This window comes from Dermacentor variabilis, unplaced genomic scaffold, assembly GCF_050947875.1.
Source record: "Dermacentor variabilis isolate Ectoservices unplaced genomic scaffold, ASM5094787v1 scaffold_14, whole genome shotgun sequence".
Lineage (NCBI taxonomy): Eukaryota > Metazoa > Arthropoda > Arachnida > Ixodida > Ixodidae > Dermacentor > Dermacentor variabilis.
In genome coordinates, this window is record NW_027460302.1 from 3,830,252 (window position 1) to 3,842,357 (window position 12,106).

The following is a 12,106-nucleotide window of genomic DNA, read 5'->3' on the forward strand; positions in this document are numbered from 1 at the left end:
TAATCAACCAGAACTTGCTTCCTCTATAACATACCTACCTGGTATTAGCGACCATACCTTACTGACATTCGGTTTAAAAGTCTGCTATCCCAAAAGGATAAAAGTGAAGAAAGTAATACGCGATTACAAGAAAGCCAACTTTGAAGCCATTAACAATGAACTATCATCATTTATTCAAACATTTTTTGTTGATTTTGAGAACCGTACGGTCCAGTCAAATTGGGATATATTTGTAGACCAAGTACGCCTATTAACTGAAAAGTTCATTCCTAATCGCGTCATAACTTCTAATCCTCAATCCCTTTGGTACAACTCTAAAGCGCTTATCTAAAGTACTAAAGCGCTTATCTAACAGAAAAAAACGTCTCTATCGCTTAGCTAAATCATCTGCAAGTAAAACAACTTGTAAAACCTATAACGTTGCGAATCATCTGTACTTAACTGCACTAAAAATGCTAAAGACAATTACTTATCCCATACATTACCTGACATGCTTACGACAGATATTCGAAAGTTTTGGCAAGTCATTAACCTGTCTTCTGATAGCTCGATCACCTTGAAAGATGAGTCAGGTGAAGTTATTCCAAGTGAAGCTTGCGCAAACATTCTCAGTGAATCATTTGCAAATAATTTTTCCACTTCATCGAACATTGATCTACTACAATCGGAACACTACAACTATCTCATTATGCAACCCATAGCTCTTGACTTTGCAGGTATTGCTAGGCTGATTGATGATTTGCCTTTAAACTCAGCTCCCGGTTAGGATACCATTAATAGTAAATTTTTGAAAAACACTAACACATACTGTTCTGTAATACTTGCTAATATTTTCCGGCAATCAATAAACACTTGTACCCTGCCTGCACACTGGAATACAGGGAAGGTGGTTCCGTTGCATAAGTCTGGTAACAAACGCTCACCCCTGAATTACCGCCCGATTTCGCTTACAAGCACCTGTTGCAAACTTCTTGAACATGTTATATTTACTAATCTCGTTAACTTTCTTGACCCGAAGTCATTTTTCACGTCTGCTCAACATTGTTTTCGCAAAACATTCTCATTTGAAACCCAACTAATATCTTTCACTCATAGATTACACTGTATTTTAGACCGCGTCTCCTGTGCCGACTGTGTATGTTTAGACTTTAGCAAAGCATTCGACAAGGTTTGCCACAAACTGCTGCTATTCAAGCTGAGTCTTTTAAACCTTGACAGTAACCTACTGAAATAGATTGAGTGTTTTCTTACTAACCGTCATCAATTTGTTACTGCAAATAATTATGATTCATCATTGACTGAGGTTCGCTCTGGTGTGCCTCAGGGATCAGTACTAGGGCCCCTACTTTTCCTGATTTATATTAATGAGCTACCTTCTTCACTGACATCTCAAATTCACTTGTTTGCTGAGGATTGCGTGATATATCGTGAAATAATTACTAACGACGACACTAATGCTCTTCAGTCTGACTTGGACTATGTGATTGATTGGTGTAGCACTTGGCTTATGGAACTTAATATTAATAAATGTAAAGTTATGCGCGTGCAGAGGAACACCAGTACTCTTCCTACTTACTATCTAAATAAAATTCCTCTAGAACCCGTTAACTCATACAAATACTTAGTTGTACATATAACAGCAAAACTAAGCTGGAAAATTCACAGTGAGTACATAATAAGTAAAGCTAATAGCATGCTCGGTTACTTACGTCACAAGTTTTCCAAAGCCCCACCATCCTTAAAATTACTGCTTTACCAGTCATTAGTGCGTCCTAAATTAGAATACGCTGCAGCTGTGTGGGACCCATACCATGAAAACCTTATTTCTTCACTCGAGCTTGTCCAAAATAACTCAGTCCGATTCGTATTTTCAAATTATAACCGTACCGCTAGCGCAACATCAATGAAGGTCAATCTATCTCTTCCATCACTTGCATCTCGTAGAACAACAGCACGTTTGACACTGTTTCACAAATTTTATTATCATTCCTCCCTTCACAGTAACTTTCTCAGCCTCATTACCTATCGAGCCGCATCGAACATCGCCATAAGGTCGGGTTTCAAACAGGCAACAATAACACTTTCAGTCAATCTTTTTTTCCCAGATCATCACGGCAGTGGAACCACCTTCCCTGTGGAATTGTATCTATTGTCGACAACAAACTGTTTCGTAAGGAATTAGCTAACATTGTATAATTAGGCATTATTAACATGTTATTTCATTTACTTGCCGTACTTACAAGCGACTAAGGACGACACTGGTTAACATTGTACTAAATGGAATTATCAAGATGCTACTTTGTTTACATTGTCTGTCGTACCTAAAAATATTGGGCAAGATATTACATAGTATTGTATTGTACATAGTATTGTACATAGTATTGTATTACATATATTGCATTGTTTATTTTCCGTACTTAATTGTTATACTTCCCGTTTTCCCACTCCCCTCTGTAATGCCTTCGGGCCTTGAGGGTACCATAAATAAAGAAAAAAAAACAGATCACGCCGTTAAAGCTGGTTTACAGCAGGACCCTGACGACGACTCTCGACGCCATGCTGTCGCCCGTCACCGACGAAAAAAATTTCGACGTCGCCGCCTATCTCCAGCGCGCCGAAGAAGCTGGACCAGGCTGGACAGCTCGTCCGCTTGCGCATGAAGGATCAGCAGAGGACCGACAGCCGACACTGCAACCTTCTACGACGACACGTGGAATACGAGCAGGCGACCGCGTTTGGGTTTGGACCCCGATACGCCGACGAGGAATCGGCGAGAAACTATTACGACGCCATTTCTGACCCTACAAGCATCCGACGCATTCGCGCAGCGGTGCCCGGAAATAGGCCATGTTGCGCGACTTAAGCCGTTTTACCAGCGCTAACAAACTTTGGGACTTTGCATAGCTGGACATTGGACTTTCGTTGTTTGGACTCTGTTTTGGCTTTCTTTGTTGTTGTTTCGTTACATTTGCTTAATAAGGTACCTTTTGTTTTTCGCTCTCCTGTTTGTAGCATCGGGACTATGCTTTTTGAGAGGGGCGCATAGACACGAGTGCTAGTTCATCTTTTTCGGGTGACCGCTTTTCACCGTCTAACAAATGTTATCGCTCAGCGTGGGACGCGCCCGCAAGCATCGGAAGTTACTCCAATGTTATCGATGGTTCCGTTGTCACCGAAGCTTGCGTAATCTGATTGCATGTGCGACGCAAAATGTGTAGAATTTTCTGGAAGACACGCCTACACCAGCGATTACTGTGGAACCTTCGATGACCCATGTATGAAGGCCGACATGCTTGACCGGCAGATCAGATTTTCGACGATCGCCGACCGCGTTCGGCGCAATCGCCGTTCTTTGAGTGTAGCCTGCTTTCGAGGGCACTAGTTCGCCCAATAGAACACTATTTTCGTCATTCCCAGTTTTACTGCTTTCTTGAGCATCTCTACTATGCGGCAATACATTTGTTGCTAAGAGCTCCTATCTCCTTTCACTGAATGAATAAATAAAATTATACGCGCACTTCTCTTGCATCCGCGCAGACGAAGGTGTGAACCACCTCCCTTTCCAGTGCTGAAGACATGAAATGCAATGCGAGCACATGACGCACATTTATTATTATTAGATTGACGACCATTCACCCTGAAAGAGAAAATGCCGAGTCCACTGCCAACACTGAAGTTGCAGAGGAAAGTGCCGGTGGTTTCATAAGGTTTCTTAGCAGACATCAATATACTGTTATGATTCATGCACGTGTGCATCTTCTGTGTCTTCCTGGACTCGTGTTCATTGACTGTATTGATGGTTTCTTGGAACACTTTTGCTACTTCAGTCATTTTTGCGATACGACAAAGGGCAACCCCTGCCACCCAAAGGCGCCAAGCATTCTTTTAAAATCAAATCATTAGTTAAAAGCAAGTTCGAAGAAGGAGGCGCGACAACTGTGTACGTTCAACTAGTAAACAATCGGTGAAGGCGCGAATCACAGCCGTGTCACCCGATCGCTGTCCCTTTCTGTGCCGCGCAGTGTGCACCGGCTCGAATTCTTACCAGAGTGCCTCTGGCTGCCGTGGCTTTCCTTGTTGGGCGCTGTCGTCCCGATGTCCTTCGAAGCAGGCCCAGTTGTGACCGAGAATGTCGTGCGCCCATCCCGCCTTGGTGCTGCTGCAGAAGCTCTCGCTCTTACTATAGTTGGAGAAGGCGAAGTACCTGCGAGAGGGATTGAACGACGTTTCCCGAGTTGAGCAGAGGCACTTCATCGCGCATGGATTTCTCGACTTTTAAAAATTCAGATATCTATTTCAAGTTTACGTCGGTTAACTTCAGTTATTTTCATCGCAAGGACTCCAAGGCATCACATAAGGGGCGGGAAGGAGCTCAATGTCACGTGAAAGTAATAACTGCAAAAACACGTCAAAGCACAGAAAAAAGTCAAGCATTATAAGGTACTTACAATGGTAAAGACTACGCTTAAAGAATGTATGCTGCAAATACAGGCCCATTGATAAGAGAGCGTGTAAGAGTGGGGTTGAAGGTTAATATGCACAAGACAAAGATAATGATAAATAGTCTGGCAAAGGAACAAGAGTTCAGGGTCGCCAGTCGGCCTCTAGAGTCTGTGAAGGAGCACGTTTACCTAGGTCAATTAGTCACAGGGAACCGTGATCATCAGAAGGAAATTCACAGACAAAGAAAAATGGTTTGGATCGCATACGGTAGACATTGCCAGCTCCTGACTGGAAGCTTATCATCATGATTGAAAAGGAAGGTGTACAATCAGTGTATTTTACTGGTGCTGACATCGGGGGTAGAGACTTGGAGGCTGACAACGAAGCTTGAGAACACGTTAAGGACCGCGCAAGAAGCGATGAAACGAAGATGGCTAGGCATAACGTGAAGAGACAGAAAGAGAGTGTTTTGGATCAGAGAGGAAACAGGGATAGCCAGTATTATAATTGACACTAAGAGAAAAAAATGGAGCTGGGCAGGTCATGTAATGCGCCGGTTAGATAACCGTTGGACCATTAGGGTTAAAGAATGGGTACCAAGAGAACGGAAACGAAATCTAGGACGACAGAAGACTAGGTGGAGCGATGAAATAAGGAAATTTTGGGGTGCTAGTTGGAATCGGTTGGCGCAGGAAAGGGGTAATTGGAGGTCGCAGGGAGAGGCCTTCGTCTAAAACAACAGTTATGGTGTTCGATTCCCAACGAAGTTAAATCGATGTGTTCACATAGGTGAATACGTCATACAGATTTCGAACGAAGCGCGGTTCCTCGTTGTCATCTTAGATACTGAAATAAAATTTTATGCGCATGCCCAATCACTGTTGAGAAACGTTGCATTTGGCATCCACATTAACGTCAGGACAAGAACTTGTTTTCCACGTCACATCGTACGATCTTTGTATTTTGCTTATATTCATAGCCATCTTTCGTATTGTGTATCGCCATGGGACAATACGTATTCTAAGCATATTTAACGTATGCAGCGACTTCAGAACCAACCTATGAGACTAATGACTGTCAGTCCATTTAATTCGTCCTGCAGGTCACTGTTTCCCAAACTTAATATTCTCTCGTTACGACAACTAGTCCGTCAGAAACCATCCATAATTGCATATAGGCTCATCACACAGGACATATTAATTGAATGTATTGATCCTGAACACATTACTAGCAACAACAGCACGCGCTTCAGCCGGCACAATAACCTTTTACCTGCCGTAAGGACAAATTACGACAAGTTCACAGCTCTCTTCTCTGGTATAGCAATATGGAATTAATTGCCTTTCGAAATAAAATCATCACAAAGCGGTCATACATTCTCCGCGTGCACCAACAAATATTTCATTCAGGAATTAACCACAAACCTAATGTTTTAATTAACTATCAATATGTATGTCAATTTGCTGTATACATTTTGTTTTTGTATAAGTAAATGTTATTATTGGTAATGCAACGAGTTTGGTCACCCATGTCGGGATCACTATTCTTTGTTAATATTCGTTGTTATTCTGCTTCTTCACACGCTTTCGATTACTTTTAGTGTTCTCTAAAAAATTAGCGTTACCATTGCCTTTTGTATCAGATATCCTGTTGTAGATAATCAACTTGCCTAATTATTATTCTTACTGCTCATACGCGCGTACTTCTTTGCTGTTCTTGTATAATAACCCTGTTTATGTAATCATAGGAGGTCCCCATAGCAGTTATTTTCGATACTCTGGGACCTTCTGCTGTAGTAATATTACCATGTAACTCGAACATGACTTTGCAATAAACTTGACTTGACATGTCTACATTTGATTTACGAATATTTCAATTCGTGTGAGCGGTAATGTTGCTTCGCGTCGGGCACGACATATTTTTTTCGAGCGTAGCAGGCGAGGACAAACATGCTTCAAGAGTTTTGCGTGCAGAAACACTTAACAGCAGCAATCGAAGTAACGACACTTGGCTTACACCAGATCCGACCGGATTTATGTCGCAATGTTCTTGAACGACGAATATACTGTCGGTCTTCCTCATCTAAGGTAAATTGAAAAGAGTCAAGGATAAACTATCTCAGTTTTTCAGGTAAGCACAATTGATTAGTGAAACGCTGCAGCAAAAAGAGAAGGAAGGCGCAGCGGGCACTGGCTCTTCTTTTCTGCCCCTTGCGGCTTGCGCTGGTCGGTTTCATCGAGAATGTGCCAACTTGCGCGCACAGCGATTGAGATCGCCTGTCTCTTACGACGGCTCCGTAGGCTTAAACGGGACATTCGCAGGTACTGGGACCGCAATACTCAAGCGACGCGTAAGAAAGAAGAAAGGAAGAGGTGGACGTAAATTAATTCGCGTACGTGGACATTTTGAAAACCTGGAGATCTCCGAAAGGGCTCAGGTTCGATAGAATATTACGAGTGCTCAGCAGGACTGACAGCCGTCAGCTGGGAGAATGTAACACGTGCAGTGCTCTGAGGACGTCTAAATACCTAAGCTGATAACGCTTGTTCTGGGCCACATCGTTTGCTAGAAGTATTGCGATAATAGGCCTCGTTTTATCTGGCCCGTTGTCTCGGTCGCTGCGTCACGTGAACTTTCTTCTCGAAAGAAGTGCGCACATGGCGTATCCCGACCTCAGCAGAGATTTTGTGAATCCTCGCCCTGAAGGCAGATATTGCGACAGGGGAGTGATATCCGATCATGTGGGCAGACAACAAAGGAATTCGAAGACATACGCTAGTGGCGAACTTGCGCCTGCACAGGGAAGCACTTGCTCGAGTGCGATAACGGCGTTAGTGATAGCGCTGTCGGATGAGAAATGTGCGCTTCGGGTGACAGTCAGCTCTCTCTATCTTGGGTCGGCGTGTTTGTGCGTGAACCCGTGGTCATCCCGACAAATCGATAAGGTATACTTGCTGGGCGAGCTTGGCACGTGAGGCCTCCATAGCGAATAAAATCTAAACGCACTAGGCGAAATCATTCCAGAAACGGCCGACAACAAAGGCGAAAATAAAGTACGAGCGCGTCACTGCATCGACATGAAAAATTCCTTCACGTTAATTTGAGGTCTTGAAAATGTCTTCATGTCTATGAATATGTTAAGTGACGCTTTGGGATACGTTTAACGTGTTTATACACTGCTTTCTGCCCAGAGTAGGATTCAATGTTTGAATGCTTTATTCAGACAATGCATTTTATTTATTTATTATCATACTCTCAAGGCCCGGGGCGCATTACAGAGAGGAGTGGTCATTATCACAAATATTGTCTGGGATGTACGGGCTAAAGGCAGATGCAACTGCCTGGTAAAGGCCCCCCTACTCCGACATTGCTCAGGGGTTGGATCGTCATGAATATACAGTGCAACAATGTGAAAACAAGAAAATGAACAAAATGTATGCGGCGAGCAATCAATTATATAAAGGATAAGATTGTTACATTTTATAAAAATATGTCATCAGTAATGCGAGAGAACAAGGTAATATTTAAACAAGCAAATAATACTGATCAGTGTTACAAAACATTATATAGCCGATAGGAGAAAAAATTAAGAGAAGAATAGACTAAAAAGAAAAGTTATCGAGACCGTAAGACAGTTGAGTACCATTATGAGCTTAGCAAAAGATAATTCCTAACCTTTTTCTTTAGACTGTAAACAGACCTGCAATCCTGAATTATAAGAGCGATTTCTCGATTATTATTTAGGAAATGAGGTACTAGGTCGGCGGGTGTCTTAGTACCAAATTCGGTTCTTAACGTAGGTGTTCTAAGTCGGTTATGCCTAAGGTGATATTGTGAGTTGTCGGATGACGAAGATGTGGACAGGGTATTTGGGTCATGAAGAATTTCCCTATGTGTATACATAGTAAGCCTTAGTTGTAATAGATGATCTATTGTGATTATGTTTAGCTTGGAAAAGTATGGTGCAGTGTGGTCACCTCGTTTAAGGTTCTCTATGTAGCGCACAACTCTTTTTTGCAGGATTATTAAGCTATCTAAATTTGTCTTAGTAGTTGTACCTCAGATTAGTAGACAGTAGTGTATATGTGAATAAAGAAGGGCATAGTATAACTATAGTTTTAACTATTTTGGCACCAATGTTCTGGTATTATAGAATATAGAAATTGACCTGCGCATATTGGCATGTATCTTGCTTGCATGTGGTGTCCAGCTCAAGTTCTCTTCAAAGACGATACCTAGAAATTTATAAGCAGAAACCCGTTCAATAGCGCAATTTTTTAAATCTGATACATCTACTATAGTCATCAGGCTTATAACGGCTTTTGAAAATAATATACTTAGTTTTTCTAGATTTAGTTGGGAGTTGATTAGAATGGAACCAGTTTGATGGATTAGTTAACCGTCTATTAGCTGGCTTTTGAAGTTCGAATAAGTGTTTACCTGTAAAAAAATACTTGTGTCGTCTGCATAGAGAATTATGTCAGGAGTTCGCGGTATGTTCACAATACAATTTACGTAAAGGAAGAATAATGGCCCAAGGATAGAGTCTTGCTGTACGCCATATTTTATCGGCTGTAGTGGAGAACGGTAACCATTTAGACTAGTAAATTGCACCCTGTCGGATAGATAACTGCGTATCAGATTTAATACCAAGCGTCTAACACCGTAGTGTGAAAGTTTGCGAAACAAAATGGGATGCTTAATACAACCAAACGCCTCTTTAAAGTCAAGAAATAATCCAAGAATGTATTGCTTATTATCAATATTATTAACTAATTTTTCTTTATTATCCCAAAGCGCCGTTTCGATTGATTTGTTTTCACGGAAGCCAAATCGTTGCTTGGAAAGCATTTGGTGGTCGCCAAGAAACTTCATTAATCGTGAGTTTAGTGTATATTCTAACACCTTCGAAAATAAAGGCAGCACAGATACAGGCCGATAGTTATTCAAGTCATCACGAGAGCCACATTTGCGGATGACTGCTACTCTGGCTATCTTCATGCCTTCAGGAAAGCTACTCGTGGCGAAAGCTTGATTGCAGATGTGCTGAAGTGGGCCACATAGCAATTCAGCAACATGCTTAATTGGATCAGCCTTAATGTCATCCAGCGGCAGTATTCTTATTTAAAGATTTCAGGTATGTAACTATTTCTAATTCACCGCATGGAGTCAAGAAAATAGATTCCGCGCAGGAAGAAGAAATGCGTTGTTCACAGTCATTTGTTGTATTATTAGTGTGACCTGCTGGCCTTGAAGTTAGGAAATGGTTATTCAATTTGTTATAGCCTTTGTTTTCCCTATAAGCAGACGTGCCGAGTTCCAAGCTTTCCTGGGATTACAGCAGACTCCAGCAAATCTCGCCTGATAATATTGAATACCAGCTCTCTTCAAATCCGAGTTTATTTTGTTGCGAACTTTTTTGTATTCATGTAATAGAGATGTGCCTCTCAGTCTAATGAAGTTATGGTATAGTTTATCTCATTCTCTAATTCTGTTGTAAAGATCTCTGTTAATTCATGGTTTCCTGGACTTGCTGTGCATTTTATAGTATTCCAGTGGGAAGGCAGCTTCATAGCAGTTCGTTACATGCTGTAGGAACAAATCATGCGATACGTTAGGGTTTTGCTCACTGTACACATCACTCCAGTCAATACTTTCAATACTAGCATGAAATGTCGACAAGGCATTGCTATTGAAAGAGCGATATGCAACAGGAGCATCGTTAATATAATTTTTATCTTTCTTTGCGGCAGGGAAAAACAAAATACTGATAAATGATCGCTCAGATCAGTTGTTAGCACACCAACATTGACGTCATTTCTATCATGGTTAGTTATACATAGGTCTAGTAGAGTTTCACTTAGAGTTATTATTTTGGTGGGTAATCCTATTAAGTTTGTGCACGAGAATGACTCAATGACAGCTAAAACTTGACTACTATGTGGGCTAAGTAATAGCAGGGCAATATCAAAATCACCAACAAGGACAATGATAAAGTTCCCTAAGGACGCATATTCAAAAGCCGCAGTTATAAATCGAAAAAATTATTGAGCATGCCTTGATGGGGGGCGATAAACTGAGGCGATCAGAGATGTTACACATTTAACGGCAATAGATTCATAATGTGAGCAAACGCAATGAAATTCGCGAACCACCTCATACAAGATATATTCTTTCATATATAGTGACACTCCACCACCCCTACGATTCAGCCTATAAACACCTTCATGTTTGTGTCCTTCGAAAAATACATCGAACGCACATGAGTACCAGGTCTCAGTGAAGGCCAAAAAATGAAGGGTATGATCTAATGAATCAAGCAGTACATCAGGTTGTTTATTTTTCAGATTGCGTATGTTTAAATGGAAAACCGACATTCTGTCCTGCTTCTTGAAAGATTACAAAGACGGCGCCGAATAAAACAACACACGAAGAAGGGACACGAGACAGCACGTGTGTGTTCTTCGTGTGTTGTTTTATTCCGCGCCGTCTTTGTAATCATGCTTAACCAACTAACCCACCAACACATGCTCAGTTCTTGAAAGAGGGGCACTGCACAAGAGATTCGAAAGATTCAGCATCATGATATATGGCTTCATGGCAGATAGCCATAGCAGTAATACTAGCAGTTGAAATAATGCAAAAGATTAAAGAAAAGAAGCCATTCAGCGAATCTTATCGAGGTCATTTTCCCTGTCCATGCTCAGTGCTTGATCACCAGGCATTTTGTGCACAAAAAACTTGCCGTTTTTGTAAAGATACTCCTCACCCTTTATTTTCATTAGCCGGAGAAGTTTCTTGTTTTGTGGCGTCGGATAGTTAAGGAAATCATAATCAACATCATAATCATCATCATCAGCCAGTTTTATGTCCACTGCAGGACGAAGGTCTCTCCCTGCGATCTCCAATTACGCCTGTCCTGCGCCAACCGATTCCAACTAGTGCCCGTTAATTTACTAATTTCATCGCTCCAGCTAGTCTTCTGTCGTCCTCGATTGCGTTTTTCTTCTCTTGTCACCCATTCTGTAACCCTAATGGTCTAATGGTTATCTAACCGGCGCATTACATAACCTACCCAGCTCCATTTTTTTCTCTTGATGTCAATTAGAATATCGTCTATACCTGTTTTCTCCCTGATCCAAACCGCTCTCTTTCTGTCTCTTAATGTTATGCCTAAAAATCTTCCTTCCATCGCTCTTTGCGCGCTCCTTAATTTGTTCTCCAACTTCTTTGTCAGTTTCCAAGTCTCTGCCCGATATGTCCGCACTGGTAAAATGCACTGATTGTACACCTTCCTTATCAATGATGACAAGCTTCCAATCAGGAGCTGCCAATGTCGGCCGTATGCAATCCAACCTATTTTTATTAATCTGTCAATTTCCTTCTCATGATTAGGGTTCCCTGTGATAAATTAACCTAGGTAAACGTACTCCTTCACTAACTCTAGAGGCCGACTGGAGATCCTGAACTCTTGTTCCTTTGCCCGGATATTTATCATTATCTTTAGCTTCTGCATGATAATCTTCAGCCCCACTCTTACACTCTCTTTGTTAAGGTCTTCAATTCAATTCAATTTATTTTTATTTCCAGAATTGCAAGTGTTCTGGTGGATAGCAAAAGCTAAAAGCTGTTGGAAAAACAGCTTGACTAGGCTGATGGTCCG

At 41.5% G+C, this 12,106-nt stretch overlaps 1 protein-coding gene across 1 annotated transcript in view; it reads right to left on the bottom strand.

The window, feature by feature from the left end:
* LOC142567667 (dipeptidyl peptidase 1-like) overlaps positions 1–12,106 on the bottom strand; it is a 130,692-nt gene that overhangs the window by 71,112 nt on the left and 47,474 nt on the right. The window contains exon 3 of the mRNA XM_075677847.1: positions 4,046–4,204. Within this exon, the coding sequence (XP_075533962.1) occupies positions 4,046–4,204 (159 nt within the window). The remainder of the gene's footprint in view (positions 1–4,045; positions 4,205–12,106) is intronic.